The sequence below is a fragment of the Chlorocebus sabaeus genome, chromosome 2 (assembly GCF_047675955.1).
Source record: "Chlorocebus sabaeus isolate Y175 chromosome 2, mChlSab1.0.hap1, whole genome shotgun sequence".
Lineage (NCBI taxonomy): Eukaryota > Metazoa > Chordata > Mammalia > Primates > Cercopithecidae > Chlorocebus > Chlorocebus sabaeus.
In genome coordinates this window covers 35567474-35586700 of record NC_132905.1, presented here as the reverse complement: position 1 = coordinate 35586700, position 19227 = coordinate 35567474, and the positions used below count along the sequence as shown (strand labels likewise).

Sequence of the window (19227 nt, the reverse complement as noted above, 5' to 3'; positions counted from 1 at the left end):
TACTCAGGAGGCTGAGGCAGGAGAATCACTTGAACCCGGGAGACAGAGGTTGCAGTGAGCTGAAATCCTGCCACTGCCCTCCAGCCTGGGCAACAGAGTGAGACTCCGTCTCAGTAAATAAATAAATAAATAGTCGATAAATCAATAGGTTAAAAAACATCTTCAGGCTGGGCGCAGTGGCTCACGCCTGTATCCCAGCACTTGAGAAGGCTGAGGTGGGCAGATCACAGGAGGTCCGGAGCTCGAAACCAGCCTGACCAACATGGAGAAACCTTGTCTCTACTAAAAATACAAAATTAGCCAGGCGTGGTAGCGCATGCCTGTAATACCAGCTACTCAGGAGGCTGAGGTAGGAGAATCACTTGAACCTGGGAGGTGGAGGTTGTGGTGAGCTGAGATCACGCCACTGCACTCCAGCCCTCCAGCCTGGACAACAAGAGTGAAACTCCATCTCCCAAAAAAAAAAAAAAAAAACCTTTTCAGCTGGGCACAGTGGCTCACGCCTGTAACCCCAGCTCTTTGGGAGGCCGAGGCAGATGAATCACCTGAGGTCAGGAGTTCAAGACCAGCCTGACCAACATGGTGAAATCCCATCTCTACTAAATACAAAAAATTAGGCATGGTGGCACATGCCTGTAATTCCAGCTACTTGGGAAGCTGAGGCAGGAGAATTGCTTAAACCTGGGAGGCGGAGGTTGCAGTGAGCCAAGATTGCGCTATTACACTCCAGCCTGGGCAACAAGAGTGAAACTCTGTCTTTAAAAAAAAAAAAAAAAAAAGGCCGGGCACGGTGACTCAAGCCTGTAATCCCAGCACTTTGGGAGGCCGAGACGGGCGGATCACGAGGTCAGGAGATCGAGACCATCCTGGCTAACACAGTGAAACTCCGTCTCTACTAAAAAATACAAAAAAAAACTAGCCAGGCGAGGTGGCGGGCGCCTGTAGTCCCAGCTACTCGGGAGGCTGAGGCAGGAGAATGGTGTAAACCCAGGAGGCGGAGCTTGCAGTGAGCTGAGATCCGGCCACTGTACTCCAGCCTAGGCAACAGAGCGAGACTCTGTCTCAAAAAAAAAAAAAAATTGCCTCTCCAAATGGGCCACAAAGCTATAGCAATCTAACATTTTTCCTGAGCTCCCAGGGGTCAATTCGTCCTAATTCCCTGAAGCTGAAATGCTGAGCCTAATAAAGGCAGTCTAACAGGGCCCGGCACCATTTCCATACTGTCAACAGTGATGCTCCTCCAAAAGCCAAGAAGAAGTAATCCATTTTCTAGGCTAGTATTGTCAAGCTACAAACAAAAGCTGTATTATGAAGGTTAAGTATAATCCATGATTTGGAGGAGTCCAAAATCAGCAAGCCCCAAAGGTCTCCCTGGCGTGCTACAACATGCCTTGCAAGTCATCTTCAAGGAACCAGTTCGTCCTCCACACTACTGTGGAGCACTCTGATCACAGGGCTTTCACACCTTCTGCACATACGCTGAACACCTGGAGCCTTTGATAAAAATGTATGTTCTCTTGTTACGTGTCTACATTTGCCAAAATTGTACATTTTACTCTATTTAATTATGCCTCAATAAAATTTAAAATGTAATTTTAGACCCCTTTGCAGACCTATAGCATGCAATGGTAGGTTGGGGGAAGTTTTAAAAGCTTGAGAACCACAGCTCTGGATTACATCACATGTACCTTCCCCCACCTCAAAATGTGGACCAAGAACACTGGATCTGAAGTCAAGAGACCAGGAATCAAAACCCAACTCCATCACTAACTCACTATATGGCCTTGGACAAAAGGACAATTTCACTGAGCCTGTTTTCTCATCTGGAAATTGGGGATAAAAAACACCTACCTCACAGGATAACTATGAGACTTAACTAAGATGTTTATAAAATACTCGGCATAGTGTCTAAGACAAGTAAGTGCTCAGAAAGCGGTAGCTACATTACCATCAACAGCGTCTTGGTTTCCACCATTTTAAAATCAATCTTTATTTGGTATTTCTCTCAGCCCTGCGAGACATACCCCCCTCCCCACCTGATGCAAAACTTTTGAAGAACTGAAATATACACATGCCTAGCCTCATCGCTAGGGATTCTGATGCAGTAAGTCTGGGACGAGGGCAAGTTTGGGAACTACACTGCTCTAGGAAATGCGTGACAGAACAGACTATAACCAGGACCACAAGAATGCCTAAGATAACCTGAATAGCTCCTTCCAGTTTCAAATGGCAACTAGTATCTATCTGCACCTTTAGACAAGTAGTGCAGTATCAGAGTAAGGCTTTCTTTTTTTTTTTGAGACAGAGTCTTGCTCTGTCGCCCAGGCTGGAGTGCAGTGGCGCAATCTCGGCTCACTGCAACCTCTGCCTCCCGGGCTCAAGCAATTCTCTGCCTCAGCCTCCCAGCTAATTTTTGTATTTTTAGTAGAGACGGGGTTTCACCATGCTGGCCAGTCTGGTCTCTGGTCTCCAACTCCTGACCTCAGGTGATCCACCTGCCTTGGCCTCCCAAAGTGCTGGGATTACAGGCGTAAGCCACTGCGCCGAGCCTGCTTCTCCATCTAACAGGGGCACCCCTAGATAGTACAGAAGAAACAAATGGAAGGAAGAACAATCAGTATCCTGTTTATTCCTTTAGCAGGTCTCATACCGGAAAGATGGGTTTTCATGATTTATCTGTCAGAGAAGGCAATGAAGGGAATGACAAACATCAAACACCAGAACAAAATAGAAATCCTATAGCATGAATATGTGTCTACTTAGTTCCCTAAAAGAAGTTTCAAAACTACCTTAATTCTCCCCACCCAGTGTAAACCAGTTTTTCTGAGTGTGGTCTTTAAGTCACCTGTATCTGAATATGAGGAGCTTAACCGGGCCCACTGAATCTGCACTTTTACCAGGTCATTCTCATGCTCAATATTTGGAAGTACTTCCACAGTAGCTAAAAATTTTCATCTCAAGTCAGTCAGTCTTGAACAGAAAAGATCAAACTTATGCTTGGTCTTAGAGCAATGAAGAAACAACTAATAGAACGCAGATAATTCAGAAAAACACAGTGGTCCACAGCAAAAGCTATGAAGCCAGCAATTCTGTTTACACTTCTATTTCACAATGCACTAGCCATTTGACACTGGGCAATCGTGCCCCAGTTTTCTCATCTGTAAAATGGAATACTACCACCTACCTCAGAGCCACGAGGCTAATGAGTTACCAAAGCTCTTAGAAGACTGCCAGGCCGGGCACAACGGCTGACGTCTGTAATCCCAGCATTTTGGGAGGCCGAAGTGGGAAGGTCGCTTGGGACCAGGAGGAATTCAAGACCAGCCTGGGCAACACACGAGATCCCATCTCCATTTAAAAAAAAAAAAAAATTAAAAATTAGCCTGGCATAGTGGCACGTGCCTTTAGTCACAGCAATGCAGGAGGCTGAAGCAGGAGGATGGCTTCAGCCCAGGAGGTTAAGGCCACAATGAGCCATGATCATGTCACTGCACTCCGGCCTGGGCAACAGAACAAGACGCTGTCTCAAACTAAAAAACAAAAAACAAACCAAAAAAACCCTTGTGGCTAATGACTGTATTCTTATTTGCTGAATATTTGGAATTTACATCTATTTCCAACAATGTAATACAAAACCATGAAGGATTTTATATTTTGCATTGCTTCAAACTCAGGTGCTTCTCAAATAAAACTAGGTGACTGACTCTGAAAATGGCACAGGTTAAGAATCTGTTTTCCAAATCTGTTGCAAGAAGATGGAAAAAGACAAAAGAACTGAAAACTCCCAAACTTTTCACAGCATCATAGAACTACATTTAATCATCCAAATCAGAGAAGATTCAAAAAAGCAGCTGGGTGACTGGGCTAAGGTACAAGACTATCCAATAAAGATCTCACACACATCTTGCCATTCTCCCTCCCTCTCACAATCCGCATTTAAACAAGTCAATTTCCTGAAATAGGAATCTGGCAACACCCACCAAAAAGTCCAACCATATGTAAAACGGCATCATACTGTAAAGCTCATATTACAGTATCAGGACAATTGATACTTTTAACAGCAGCAATGGCTGCCAGGCAGCGGTCCTGAATTGAAGACTTGTAAAGGGGAGAAAATACACAACACAGAAAAAGAAACCTAAAATGGGGAAACCGATTCTTTGGGAAGAGCGTATGCAACTTCCAAGGCAAAATTCAGAGAGATGTAGTTTCTCCTCAAAACAAAGAACCTTACTGCCCAGAATGCCATAGTTCTGAATCGTGAGTACCTGCAAACAGACGGAAGGAAAACGGAGGGGATATGTGGGTGAGAGATGACCTGGATTCTCATGGGAAGAAGGGCAGCCACCTTAGAGGTGCACGGAATACAGTTTTAGGCCTGTAGCAACTCAAAAGGCAGCGACCCATTTTCCAGTAAGCCCGAAATTGACGAATAAAAGGGACTTAAATATTAGACAGCAGCTCTTTGGAAGCCCACGGAAAACAAGCATTGGGGATTCAAAGGATCTGGGGGGAGAGGAGGTGGAAATGAGTCAAAAGAAGCCTTCACGAGGATAAAATCATGTGACCCTCCGGAAAAGAATGCCCAAGGAGCTAAGAAAAGGGAAGACGGGTGCTGGGGAAAAGCCCTCCACTTCAACAAGCGGGAAGTGCATACCAATGGGTGCGGGGGGGCCCCCGCAGGTATCGCTTTCGGAGCACACGAGGCCTCCAGCCGGATGTCAGCCAAGCACCAACGACGGACCACCGTGCGGGAACAGTGTTCGCGAGCGGGAAAAACAGCGGCGGGGCCGGAAGGGGACAGGGTGGGCCGGAAGGGGGGCAGGGCGGGCCGGGAGGGCGCCCCACGGGACACTTACGCGGCCGCTTTTTCCTTAGGCTTTCGACGCGCTGGCGGGAGACCGAGGTGGGGCCGCTGTAGGAGCCCAGTCGGTCCCGCCTCGCGCCCTCCGCTGAGGCCCCGACCGCGGGTACCGACGCGCTGCTCGCCCGGCGCCGCAGTGGCTCCTGCCGCCGCCCTTCGGGGCCTCCGGCCGCCTGCCCCCCACCCGACGAGACGGAGGTGGCGGAGGCCCTGCCGTGGCGCTCCATGGGCGCGCCGAGCCGGCCCGCTCCCATCCGCAGCAGCCACCGCTGCCGCCCGAGCAAGCCCCCCAGCGTCGAACTCCTCCCCTTCTCCGCGGCAGTCCAGCTGGAGCAGAGGCGCGCCTTCGGCCGGCCGCCTCTTCCGTTGCGCCAACGCGCAGGAAGCCAATCCGACGAGGCTGGGGGCGGCCCGAAGGCCTCGCGTCCAATCGACTCCCTAACTCGAGGAGGATTGACCATGCCCCCGTCCAATGAGAGGCTCCCGTGACAGGGGCGGGGAGAGGGTGGTGGAGGAGGGGATCCTGGTTCCGCGGAGGAGGAGAAGGCGGTGTAGTCCAGAAGAGAGTGATGGCGGCGCCGCCCAATGGACGCGTGGGTGGAAGGGCCCGTGCCTCCTCATCCACCCCAGCCGTCTGCCCCCACGGTGCATGCCTCTGCCCGCCCCGGGCCGCGGAACTCTCCTGAGGCGACCCCAAGTCCCACCCCGCTTCTCCGTGCCGTCCTAGTAGCTCGAGCCCTCCTCCAGCCCAGCAATGCTCCCGCAGTGTCTGGCCGCTGGTCGTCGGCAGATGAAAGGGCTTGACGCGGCTGACCTTAGCCTTTGTCCCTCGGCCTGGTTCCGCAGCTGCCGTCGAGGTCGCCAGCCCCTCCCCCAGCATGTTTGGGCTAAGCCGCCTCCTTTCCGCCAGCGTTGGAGAGAGAGGTACCAGAAGGAGTGAAAGGACTGGGGCTTGTCTCCATGGCAACTGAAAGAAAGAGGTGGGTTATAAATCCTTCGCCACCCTCCTGTGGGGAAGGAGGGGAAGTGGGAGCCGGGAAGTAGAGTTGGCCTTTTGCAGGAGAGTCTGGAGCCCCTTTCTGGGTGATGCATTGGGGGACATAGAAGGATTTGGCTGCCGCTTTGGAGCGTGGAATTTTTTTTTTTTTTAATCATCTTCCTTTCTCTTTCGGAGAGAAAAATTGGTCACCTCCAGGCCTGAGACCCTGACCCTTCCAAGCATGCCCACTACCAAAGGCTGCCCAAGTCCGGAAGGATCCCATTCTGTTCTGTACTCCCAGGTCACTTCCTCATTCCGTCAAGTTTAACTGGACTGTGGGCTAATGAAAAGTGCCTCCCTATTAGCGGGGCGTGGTGGCCCATGCCTATAATCCCAGCTACTTGGAAAGCTGAGGCAGGAAAATCGCTTGAACTCGGGAGGCGGAGGTTTGAGTGACCTGAGATTTCGCAGCAAGAACGAAACTCCGTCTCAAAAAAAAAAAAAAAAAAAAAGAGTGCCTCCCTGGGGAGACTGTAATGCCCCTTGGGCAGTGATCCTTATTTCCCTTCCCCCATAATAATTGGTTGTAGCAGGATGAACAAAAAGGTTGAGCTTCACTTGTGCTTGTTGAATAGAATTCTCATGCCCACTCCACGTCAGCTCCCCTCGCTGTAGGACTAGCTCGGGAAATTTTAGCTCCTGCAGGAAGCCAACACAGGTAGATCCACAAGAACCAAAAACAGCTGTAGCTACTCTTCTAAATCTCAGTGGCTAACATTGCCTCTCTTTCTGCCTCCTCTCCCCACCCCTCAAAAAATGTGGTCCTCCTTGACCTGAGGGAGCTTCCATCCAAGTCTGTGAGCTCTGATCATCCTGAAGAATCAAAGTATCATCATCCCTTGGCTGGCAAGATGAACTCTAACATCAAAACACTTGAAACAGTAGTATTTTTACACAATTTGCCCACTGCCTCAGCATCTCACGTAGTCCTTGCAGTAACATTTGGATGATGAGTCAACTTATCCAGAAACACAAAGCCTAAAGAATGACAGAGCCTGGATTCCTAAGAAATTCAGCTACTGCCTGCCTTATGATAACTAAAAGAAGGCGGCCAGGTGTGGTGGCTCATGCCTGTAATCCCAGCACTTTGGGAGGCCAAGGCGTGTGGATCACAAGGTCAGGAGTTTGAGACCAGCCTGGCCGACACAGTGAAACCCCGTCTCTACCAAAAAAAAAAAAAAAAACACACACACACACAAAAATTAGTTGGGCGTGGTGGTGGGCACCTGTAATCCCAGCTACTCAGGAGGCTGAGGCAGGAGAATCACTTGAATCCGGGAGGTGGAGGTTGCAGTGAGCCGATATTGTGCCATTGCACTCCATCCTGGGAGACAGAGTGGGACTCCATGTCTAAAATAAATAAATAAGAAGGCACATGAGTTTGAGACCACTTCTACAAAAAAATTAAAAAATTAGGCCAGATGCAGTGACTTACACCTGTAATCCAAGCACTTTGGGAGGCTGAGGCGGGCGGATCACTGGAGGTCAGGAGTTTGAGACCAGCCTGGCCCAACATGGTGAAACCTTATCTCTACTAAAAATACAAAACTTAGCTGGGCCTGGTGGTGCATGCCTGTAATCCCACTTACTCCAGAGGCTGAGGCAGGAGAATTGCTTGAACCTGGGAGGCAGAGGTTGCAGTGAGCCAAGACTGCACTACTGCACTCCAGCCTGGGCAACAGAGTGAGACTCTGCCTCAGAAAAAAAAAGGAAAAGAAAATGAAGATGACCAGATAGGCTTCTAGAAGGCTAATGATACTCTGTTTCTTTGATCTGGGTAGGGATTACATGGGTGTGTTCACTTTGTAATATGTTATCAAGACATTTTGTGTACTTTTCTGAGTATTATACTTAAAGAAAACATTTATTTTTTAAAAAATTGAAAAATTGCCTTGGAGCAGAGTAAGGTAAACCTATGATTAAACTTAGATTTTTTTTTCCCCCCAAAAAAGTAAAATGAGGCCAGGCACAGTGGCTCACTCCTGTAATCCCAGCACTTTGGGAGGCCAAGGCGGGCAGATCACGAGGTCAGCAGATCGAGACCATCCTGGCTAACACGGTGAAACCCCATCTCTACTAAAAATACAAAAAATTAGCCGTGCGTGGTGGCGGGCGCCTGTAGTCCCAGGTACTTGGGAGGCTGAGGCAGGAGAATGGCGTGAACCCGGAGGTGGAGCTTGCAGTGAGCCGAGATCGCACCACTGCACTCCACCCTGGGAGACAGAGCAAGACTCCGTCTCAAAAAAAAAAAGTAAAATGAACATAACAAGCAGCATCCTTTCTCTGTGGTTATTATAGTGAGAATTTACTAAGTTCTTTATCACTCTCTGGTTGTTTACCCCTAGAGAGAAGCCAACTTTCTGGTTGTGTATGCCAGAATAAGTACAAGAGATATGGTAAGCATAGAGCTTCAGAGAAACTAGCCAGATTCTAAAGGAATGACTTGAAAATCAAGAGCCATTTCAATGACAAAACATCATACAAAATACTCATCTACCACATTAGAGGCCTATTGCTAGGTACTTCAGCTTAAACAGTAATAAGTATGTATGTATTATCCCAGTTTCTGTGAGTCAGGAATTCAGGATTGATTAGCTGGGTGGTTCTGGCTCAGAATCTTTCAAGAGGTTGCAGTCCTCTGAAACTGTAGTGGGCTGGGGTATCCAGTTCCAAGGTAGCTTGCTCATATGGCTGGAAAGTTGGTGCTGGCTGTGGGCAGGAGGCCTCAGCTCACAATGCAGGCCTTCATAGGACTATGTTAGTATCCTTTCAACATGACAGCAGGCTTTCCCTAGAGCTAGTGACAGATGAGAAAACAAGACAGAAATCGCAATGTCTTTTATGGCCTAGGCTAGGAAGTTATACTCCATCATTTATGCAATATCCTGTTATCACACAGGTCAGCCCTATTCAGTGTGGGTTGGTACTACACAAGGACATGAATATCAGGAGGAAGAGAATCTCTGGAGGCCATCTTGGAGCCCATAGTCCGCCCTCTGCCCCCTAATGATTCACATCTTCATCTCTTCCTACTCTCTAGAAGCTAGGTGACCGACTTCTGTTGAGCTTTCTTGCAGCTAAAATAGAGCATCATCAGGAGTAAAAATTAAGATACTATCACAAAGGCCAGGCATGGTGGCTAACGCCTGTAATCCCAACACTTTGGGAGGCCAAGGTGGGCAGATCACCTGAGGTCAGGAGTTCGAGACATGCCTGGACAACATGGTGAAACCCCGTCTCCACTAAAAATACAAAAATTAGCCGGGTGTGTTGGCGGCCACCTGTAATCCCAGCTACTCAGGAGGCTGAGGCAGGAGAATCACTTGAAACCGGAGGTGGAGGATGCAGTGAGCCAAGACGGCACCACTGAACTTCAGCCTGGGTGACAGAGCAAGACCCCGTCTCAAAAAAAAAAAAAGATATCACAAGATTGCCAGGCACAGAGGCTTAAAGACCAAGTTTTTTCTCCTGTCATTGTGCTTCATTGGTGCCGAGGACATGAGGGGTGTAGATCAGGCCTCTTTCAAACACAAGGCCTTTTGTCCAGAGTGTAATGTATGAGGACTTGGGAAGACCTTACCTACTTAACTGTCTCTCTCAAAGGACAAAGGTATGAGGGGGTAAAAAAAAAAAAAAAAAGGACAAAGCTATGAAGAACATGAAGTTCTTAAGCCCCTAGACACTCTTCCAAGGTCTGGCCTGTATCCCAGAGTCCACTGCTGAAAAGGGGCAGAGATGTGTGTTATATGGGCACATACATACGCATAGTATGGCTAGCATATGGCATTCTGGTGGCCTCAATGGAGCTCACAGGCAATATGAAAGCGTTGACTGCTTTCACAAAGTCTCCACTTGTCTCAGAAAATAGAGAAAATTCAAGATGAAATACAATGAGTTTAGGACAACTCAGTTTCCTAAATATGGAAGATCCTATCCCTTCCCAAGTATTGAAAAAGATGAAAATTTTCCCTTAGTTTTCAAGCTCAAGGTCTATCTTATCTTTGACTAAATAGCCCTGGTTTGGACTGTTAACTTGCTGGTAACTACTAATAGTCTAGTGCTTTTATTTATTTATTTATTTATTTATTTATTTATTTATTTTTTTGAGATGGAGTCTCTTGCCCAGGCTGGAGTGCAATGGCACGATCTTGGCTCACTGCAACCTCCGCCTCCCGGGTTCAAGCGATTCTCCTGACTGAGCCTCCCGAGTAGCTGGGATTACAGGCGCTCACCACCATGCCTGGCTAATTTTTGTACTTTTAGTAAAGGTGGGGTTTTGCTATGTTGGTCAGGGTGGTCTCGAACTGCAACTCAGGTGATCCACTCACCTTGGCCTCCCAAAGTGCTGGGATTACAGGGATGAGCCACTGCACCCAGCCTATTTTTTTCTTTTTAAGAGACATGATCTTGGGACCAGGCATGATGGCCCTTACTTATAATCCCAGCACTTTGGGAGGCCAAGGCAGGCGGATCACATGAGTTCAGGAGTTAGAGACCAGCCTGGGCAACATGGCAAAACCCCATCTCTACAAAAATACAAAAATTAGGCATGATGGCACATGCCTGTGGTCCCAGCTCCTCAGAAGGCTGAGGTGGGAGGATCGCCTGAACCGGGGAGGAGGAGGTTGCAGTGAACCAAGATGGCACCACTGCACTCCAGCCTAGACCACAGAGCGAGACCCTGTCTTAAAAAAAAAAAAAAAAAAGGATCTCACTCTCACCCAGGCTGGAGTGCAGTGGCATGATCGTAGCTCCTGGCAGCCTCCAACTCCTGTGCTCAAACGAACTCATGGCTTCAGTCTCCCAAGTAGCCGAGACTATATGCATAAGTCAGCACGTCTGACTCAAGTCTAGTGCTTTAATAGTTGTTACTCAGAAAAGCAAATACATTTGAGAAATACAGGTAAAGTTAAGTGCTACTTAAAGCTTTTAATATGCTAACGGGCATAATGAATCTCCAAGGGGAGCCTGGGTATGTAGCCATCTTCTAAATGTAGTTGACCATGGAACCCTTTTTTCACAGAGCGGCTTATTCCTCAGAACATAGAAATTCATCTCAGCAGAAATTATTTGCAACTCTGTTATATTGAAGGCAATGAAGATCTGGTTCTTTCTACTTTGAAAGCTTGATAGCTAGTATTATTTTCACTCCCAAACAAACCTATTTGTAAAAGCATGTCTCTCCCAAAAACAAGTGTCTTCATTTCTCTTAAACAGTTCCACTTCCCCATTTTCCTTAATTCTCCTAACTGTACTGCCATTTCTATTGCTGAGTAACTTGATTCTTCCCCCTCATTTGCCCCTTTCCTTGAATCCAGCACTGTTCAAGAGAAACATAATGCAAACCACATGTGTAACTTAAAATTTTCCAGCAGCCACATTTTAAAAAGTAAAAAAGAAACAATTTTAATATATTTTATTTAACCCAATATATCCAAAATATTATCATTTCTACATGTGGCACTAGTCACATTTCAAGTAGTCAATAAATAGCCACAAGTGTCTAGTGGCTATCACAAACAGAAAGCTCTAATTAGTAATTTATTTCAATGGCCTCCTAAATGTTCTGCCTCTAGTCTCTACTCTCCAGGCCCACAGCTCCCAGGGTAATCTTATTAAAGTATTCTTCTGTTTATAATCTTGCCTATGTTGAAAAGGTTTTGGTGGCTTCTTTGCCTACAGAATGAAGTTCAAACAACTTGACATCCAAGGAGCTCCACCATTTGGTATCTTCCCACTTTTTCTCATTATTTTGCTTGCATAACTGTTCTAAAAAAACAAATCTCACAATTGTTTAGATAAGCCTTATTCTTACCCAGCTTTGGCTCATCCTTCATCTCTACATCTTTTTTTTTTTTTTTTTTTTAAATCCAGAATTTTGCGCTTGTTGCCCAGGCTGGAGTGCAATGGCACGATCTCAGCTCATCGCAACCTCTGCCTCCTGGATTCAAGCAATTCTCCTGCCTTAGCCTCCCAAGTAGCTGAGATTACAGGCATGCACCACCACACCCAGCTAATTTTTGTATTTTTAGTAGAGACGGGGTTTCTCCATGTTGGTCAGACTGGTCTCGAACTCCCGACCTCAGGTGATCCACCTGCCTCAGCCTCCCAAAGTGTATCTCTACATCTCTACATAAAATTCCTTCCTGCCACGTTTCTGCTTATCAAAATCCAATCCAACTTCTATGACATGGCCCAAATGATACCTCCTCCTTAAAGTCTTCATTGATTACCAAAGTTCAATGTAAGCCTGATCTTTTTTTTTTTTTGAGACAGAGTCTCTCTCCATCACCCAGGCTGGAGTGCAGTGGCGCGATCTCAGCTCACTGCAACCTCCACTTTCTGGGTTCATGCCCATTCTCCTTCCTCAGCCTCCCGAGTAGCAGAGACTACAGGTGCGTGCCACCACACCCAGCTAATTTTTGTATTTTTTAGTAGAAACAGGGTTTCACCAGTCTGGTCTTTAACTCCTAACTCAGGTGATCCACCCGCCTCAGCCTTCCACAGTGTTGGGATTACAGGCGTGAGCCTCTGCACCCAGCCAAACCTGATCTTTTATGGTTTTTTGTTTTGTTTTGTTGTTTTGTTTTTTGAGACAGGGTCTGGCTCAGTTACCCAAGCTGGAGTAATCATGACGCAATCATGGCTCACTGCAACCTCCACCTCCCTGGCTCAAGTAGTCCTCCCACCTCAGCCACTCGAGTAGCTGGGACTACAGGTCTATACCACTATACCTGGCTAATTTTGTATTTTTTGAAGAGGCAGGGTTTTACAACATTGCTCAAGGTGGTCTGAAACTCCTGAACTCAAGTGATCTGCCCCCATCAGCCTCCTAAAGTGCTGGGATTATGGTGTGAGCCACCTTGCCCAGCCTTATGTCACTCTCAATGACATTTATCTCACACTTCCTGGTCTTAAGATTCTTGGTGTACACATCGTATAATACCAACTAGATATGAGAGCTATCAGATTAAGACTTTGCGTCTTTACGTCCCCCAGTGCCTTTCAGAGTGTGAGTGCATATGTGCACACATACCATGTGCTAAGGAATGATTACACTGACAGTACCAAGTTTAGGATCCCTTAAAATACCTACATCAAAATACCTACATCTTAGACAGAGATTGCATTGAGCTGAGATCATGCCACTGCACTCCAGCCTGGGTGAAAGAGCAAAACTCCATCTTTAAAAAAAAAAAAAAAAAAAAAGGCCAAGTGTGGTGGCTCACACCTGTAATCCCAGCACATTGGAAGGCTGAGACAGGTGGATCACAAGGTCAGGAGTTCAAGACCAGCCTAGCCAACTTGGTGAAACCCTGTCTCTACTAAAAATACAAAAAAATTAGCTGGGCATGGTGGCAGGCGTGTGTAATCCCAGCTACTCGGGAGGCTGAGGCAGAGAATTGCTTGAACCCGGGAGGCAGAGGTTGCAGTGAGCCGAGATCACGCCACTGCACTCCAGCCTGGGTGATAGAGCAAGACTCTGTCTCAAAAAACAAACAAACAAACAAAAAAACTATGTCTGTGTAGTGGACATATTTGACATCTACCCAATATACAACTATTCCTCCTATAGATCATAGATTAGGCTACCACCTTGGAATAGAGTCACTTCTCAAAGTGTGATGCCACATTCCTCATGGGGGCAAAGAAGCAGGGAAAGTTGGTTTGCGGCCAGGCTTGGTGGCTCACGCCTGTAATCCTAGCGCTTTGGGAAGCCGAGGCAGACAGATCACCTGAGGTCAGGAGTTCGAAACCAGCCTGGCCAACATGGCAAAACCCCATCTCTACTAAAAATACAAAAATTAGCCAGGTGTGGTGGCTCAAAAAAAAAAAAAAAAAAAAAAAAAAAAAAAAAAAAAGTTGGTTTGCACAGAGATCCAAGAGTGAACAGATGAACAGAACAGAAAAAGCGCTTTGCTGGCTCTCCCAGTCCTGCCTGTTTCTATCCTTTCCTAGGCTGAATACTTTCCTGTCTGGGTTCCATATGTTTCCCCCTGCAACATTAAAATAAGTTTATTAAGTTTCCCACCCCATATTTTAATCTAGCTTACATTGTCTTCTGTTACTTGGAAACAAGAGGGTTTTTTTTTGGTTTTTTTTTGAGATTGAGTCTCGCTCTTTCACCATTGAAAGGCTGGAGTGCAGTGGCGCAATCTCGGCTCACTGCGAGCTCCGTCTCCTGGATTCATTCCATTCTCCTGCCTCAGCCTCCCAAGTAGCTGGACTACAGGTACCCGCCACTATGCCCGGCTAATTTTTTTTTTTTTTTTTGTATTTTTTTAGTAGAGACGGAGTGTCACCATGTTAGCCAGGGTAGTCTCGATCTCCTGACCTTGTGATCCGCCCACCTCGGCCTCCCAAAGTGCTGGGATTACTGGCGTGAGCCACCATGCCCAGCCGGAACCAAGAGTCTTAATTAAATAATCATGATGGAGACCAAGCCTACATTTTTAAAGCCACCTAATTCTGGCCTCTCTATGATCCAATACCCTGAGTTACAGCTTTCCTACCGTAAGGACTCAGAGCTAATTTCTTAAAGCCTGTAGTGGAGGCTGAGGCTAGAGGATTGATTGAGACAAGGGGTTTGAGTCCAGCCTAGGCAACATAGCAAGACCCAGTCTGTTAAGTACATTTTTTAGAAAATCAATTTAGTTTCCAAATGCAATCAATATATTAACATATTATATTTGATTGCTTTGCCTTTTTTTTTTTTTTTTAGGTGGAGTTTCACTCTTGTGTCCCAGGCTGAAGTACAATGGTGCAATCTCGGCTCACCGCAGCTTCTGCCTCCCAGGTTCAAGCGATTCTCCTGCCTCAGCCTCCTGAGTAGCTGGGATTACAGGCATGCACTACTACACCCGAATAATTCTGTATTTTTTATTTTTGTTTTTATTTTTTTTTGACATGGAGTCTCGCTGTCTCCCAGGCTGGAGTGCAGTGGCGCAATCTCGGCTCACTGCAAGCTCCGCCTCCCAGGTTCACGCCATTCTCCTGCCTCAGCCTCCCGAGTAGCTGGGACTACAGGCGCCCGCCACCACGCCTGGCTAATTTTTTGTATTTTTTAGTAGAGACGGGGTTTCACCGTGTTAGCCAGGATGGTCTCGATCTCCTGACCTCGTGATCCGCCCGTCTCGGCCTCCCAAAGTGCTGGGATTACAGGCTTGAGCCACCGCGCCCGGCCCTGTATTTTTATTAGAGATGGGGTTTCTCCATGTTGGTCAGGCTGATCTCGAACTCCCAACCTCAGGTGATCTGCCTGCCTCAGCCTTCCAAAGTGCTGAGATTACAGGCGTGAGCCACTGTGCCTGGCCCAGGTTTGATTTCTTTAAAAGAATTCTTCACAGATGCTCTTTACCTTTTTAAACATTATTTTTCTATTTTTGTTTTGTTTTTGAGATGGGGTCTCAACCTGTCACCCAAGCAAGAGCACAATGGCACAGTCACAGCTTACTGCAGCCTCAAACCCCTGGGCTCAAGCGATTCTCCCATTTCAGCCTCCCAAGTACTTGGGGGTACAGGGTACAGGTGTGCACCACCACACCCGACTAATTTTTTTTTTTTTTTTTAAGAGACAGGTGTCTCACTATGTTGCCCGGGCTGATCTCAAACTCCTGGCCTCAAGCGATCCTGCCACCTTGGCCTCCCAAAGTGGCTCCCACTTATAAGTGAAAATATTGCAGGTGTGAGTCACTGTGTCTGGCTATTTACTTTTTATTCATCTCATCAAGAGAAGAGAAATTCATAACATTAACTACTTACATTAGGGGCTACAGTCCACTTCTTATCAGGTAGTTTCCTCTATGCTTGGTTAACTGGAATTTTTTTTTTGAGGTGGAGTTTTGCTGTTGTTGCCCAGGCTGGAGTGCAGTGTCGGGCCCTCGGCTCACCGCAGCTTCCACCTCCTGGGTTCAAGCAATTCTCCTGCCCCACCCTCCCGAGTAGCTGGGATTGCGGCTGTGCACCATGACACCCGGCTACTTTTCTTTTGTATTTTTAGTAGAGACGGGGTTTCAACATGTTGGCCAGTGTAGTCTGTAACTCCTGACCTCAAGTGATCCGCCTGCCTTGGCCTCCAAAAGTGCTGAGATTATAGGCGTGAGCCACCGCACGTGGCCTAACTGGAATATTTCTATAAAGAATCTTCCCTCATCAACTCTTTGTTATCCTGAAGTACCTCAACCTCAGCCTCCAGAGGAGCTGTAACTACTCAAATAGAAAAGGCAGGATCAATTCTTTCCCTTTACTGACCAGTTTTCAGAATGAGTTGGTTTCCTGGGGCATCCTCTAGAGGTCAGCAACGAATTCTATTCTTTTTAGTATTACCATGAACTCATGGAATTTTTTTTTTTTTTTTTTTTTTTTTTGAGACAGGGTCTTGCTCTGTCGCCCAGGCTGGAATGCAATGGTACAATCTTGACTCACTGCAACCTCCATCTTCTGGGTTCAAGCGATTTTCCTGCCTCAGCCTCCTGAGTAGCTGGGACTACAAGTGTGTGCCACCACGCCCAACTAATTTTTTCTGTTTTGGTAGAGGGGAGGTTTCATCATGTTGCCCAGGGTGGTCTTGAACACCTGAGCTCATACAGTCTGCCCGCCTTGGCCTCCCAAAGTGCTGGGATTACAGGCATGCACCACCATGCCTGGCTTTTTTTTTTTTGAGACAGAGTCTCGCAGGGGCTGGTGTGCATTGGCGGATCTCGGCTTGCTGCAACTTCTGCCTCTCAGGTTCAAGCGATTCTCCTTCCTCGGCCTCCTGAATAGCTGGGACTACGGGCGCATGCCACCACATCCAGCTAATTTTTGTTTTTTTTTTTTTTTTTTTTTTGAGACGGAGTCTCTGTCGCCCAGGCTAGAGTGCGGTGACGCAATCTCGGCTCACTGCAAGCTCCGCCTCCCAGGTACGCACCATTCTCCTGCCTCAGCCTCCCGAGTACCTGGGACTACAGGCACCCACCACCACACCTGGCTAATTTTTTTGTATTTTTTTTTTTTTTTAGTAGAGACGGGGTTTTACCATGTTAGCCAGGATGGTCTCGATCTCCTGACCTCGTGATCCACCCGCCTCAGCCTCCTGAAGTGCTGGGATTACAGGCGTGACCAACCGCACCTGGCCTGTATTTTTTTTTTTTTTAGTAGAGATGGGGGTTTCATTTTGTTGGTCAGGCTGGTCTCGAACTCCTGACCTCGTGATCTGCCCACCTCGGCCTCCCAAAGCACGGATTACAGGCGTGAGCCACCATGCCCAGCCAACTCATGGATTTTTAATACCTATTTGGTGAGTTTCAGTCCACTGGAGTCAAGGTCTTTTTTTTTTTTTGAAGTGGTGCAATCTCAGCTCACTGAATCTCTGCCTCCCAGGTTCAAGCGATTCTCCTGCCTCAACCTCCCGAGTAGCTGGGATTACAGGCATGCTCCACCAAGCCCAGCTAATTTTTGTATTTTTAGTAGAGAAGGGATTTCACCATGTTGGCCAGGATGGTCTCGATCTCCTGACCTTGTGATCCACCTGTCTTGGCCTCACAAAGTGCTGGGATTACAGGCGTGAGCCACCACACCCAGCTCTCCCTTTCTTTTTTTTTTTGAGATGGAGTCTTGCTCTGTTGCCAGGCTGGAATGCAGTGGCGCGATCTCGGCTCACTGCAACTTCTGCCTCCCAGGTTCAACATGGCAAAACCCTATCTCTACAAAAAGTACAAAAAATTAGCCAGGCATGGTGGTACGCTCCTCTAGTCTCAGCTACCTGGAAGGCTAAGGCAGGAGGATCAATTGAGCCCAGGAGGTCGAGGTGGAGGGTGCAGTGAGCCATGATCGTGTCACTGCCTCTCAAGCTTCACTTGTTCAGAACTCAGTTCTGGAGTTCCTTCTGAGCTACTGATCCTCTCACCTCAGCCTCCCAAGTAGCTAGGACGACAAGCATATACCACGGGGTCTTTTTTATTTTTATTTTATTTTTTTTTTTTTTGAGGCGGAGCCTAGCTCTGTATCCCAGGCTGGAGTGCAGTGGCTCAATCTTGGCTCACGGCACACTCCGCCTCCTGGGTTCTCGCCATTCTCCTGTCTCAGCCCCCCGAGTAGCTGGGACTACAGACACCCGCCACCACGCCCGGCTAGTTTTTTGTATTTTTTTAGTAGAGACGGGGTTTCACCGTGTTAGCCAGGATGGTCTCAATCTCCTGACCTCGTGATCCGCCTGTCTCGGCCTCCCAAAGTGCTGGGATTACAAGCTTGAGCCACTGCGCCCGGCCTGTTTTTTTTTTAAATGGTCAGGAGTTCAAGACTAGCCTGGGCAACATGGTGAAACCGTGTCTCTACAAAAAATACAAAAAATTACCTGGGTGTGGTGGCAGGTGCCTGTAGTCCCAGCTACTTGGGAGGCTGAGGCAGGAGAATGGCATGAACTCGGGAGGCGGAGCTTGCAGTGAGCCGAGATCACACCACTGCACTCCATCCTGGGCGACAGAGCAAGACTCAGTCTCAGAAAAGAAAAAAAAAAAAGCCGGGCATGGTAGCTCATGCCTGTAATCCCAGCACTTTGGGAGGCCAAGGCGGGTGGATCACAAGGTCAGGAGTTTGAGACCAGCCTGACCAACATGGTGAAACCCCGTCTCTACTAAAAATACAAAAATTAACTAGGCGTGGTGGTGTGAACCTGTAATCCCAGCTACTTGGGAGGCTGAGGCAGGAGCATTGCTTGAACCAGGCAGGCGGAGGTTGTGGTGAGCCGAGATTGCGCCACTGCACTCCAGCCTAGGCAACAAGAGCGAAACTCTGTCTCAAAAACAAACAAACAGAAAAATTAGCCAGGCATGATGGTGTGTGCCTGTAGTCCCAGCTACTTGGCAGGGCTGAGAGGCAGGAGGATCACCTGAGCCCAGGAGGTAGAGGCTGCAGTGAGCTGTGTTCAAGCCACTGCACTCCAGCCTGGGTGACAGAGTGAGACCCTATCTCAAAAAAAATAAAAGAAAATGCAAGTTCTGACAACATTAACTACTTATTTGCTTTATCATTAAATAAACAGATAACAGTTTCAGGATAAATATATCAATATTATTACTTACAATGTGATTGCTGAATACTGTTTAAGATTTTCTTTGCAGTTCTTTTTATCCTTGGAATATATTGCACTGGGATGAAAGACCAAAACTGTTGTGTTTTATTATTTTTTAAACTTTTATTTTAGGTTCAGGGGTACGTGTGCAGGTTTGTTATACAGATAAATTGCATGTTACGGGGGTTTGGTTTACAGATTTGATCACCCAGCTATTAAGCATATTACCAGATAGGTCATTTTTTAATCCTTCCCTCCTCACACCCTCCACCC

At 47.3% G+C, this 19227-nt stretch overlaps 1 protein-coding gene and 1 long non-coding RNA gene across 2 annotated transcripts in view; one reads left to right on the top strand and one right to left on the bottom strand.

Moving 5' to 3' along the window:
* Nucleotides 1-5552, bottom strand: part of PANK2 (pantothenate kinase 2) — a 34165-nt gene extending 28613 nt beyond the window's left edge. The window contains 2 exon segments of the mRNA XM_037990828.2: nucleotides 4860-5352; nucleotides 5354-5552. Of these exon segments, the coding sequence (XP_037846756.1) occupies nucleotides 4860-5352; nucleotides 5354-5515 (655 nt within the window). The 5' untranslated portion in view covers nucleotides 5516-5552.
* A 3-nt stretch (nucleotides 5553-5555) lies between these two features.
* LOC119621486 (uncharacterized) lies at nucleotides 5556-18889 on the top strand. Its single transcript, XR_012089730.1, has 2 exons — nucleotides 5556-5844; nucleotides 14626-18889. It is a non-coding gene; the product is annotated as an uncharacterized lncRNA (long non-coding RNA).
* Nucleotides 18890-19227: the final 338 nt, after the last annotated feature.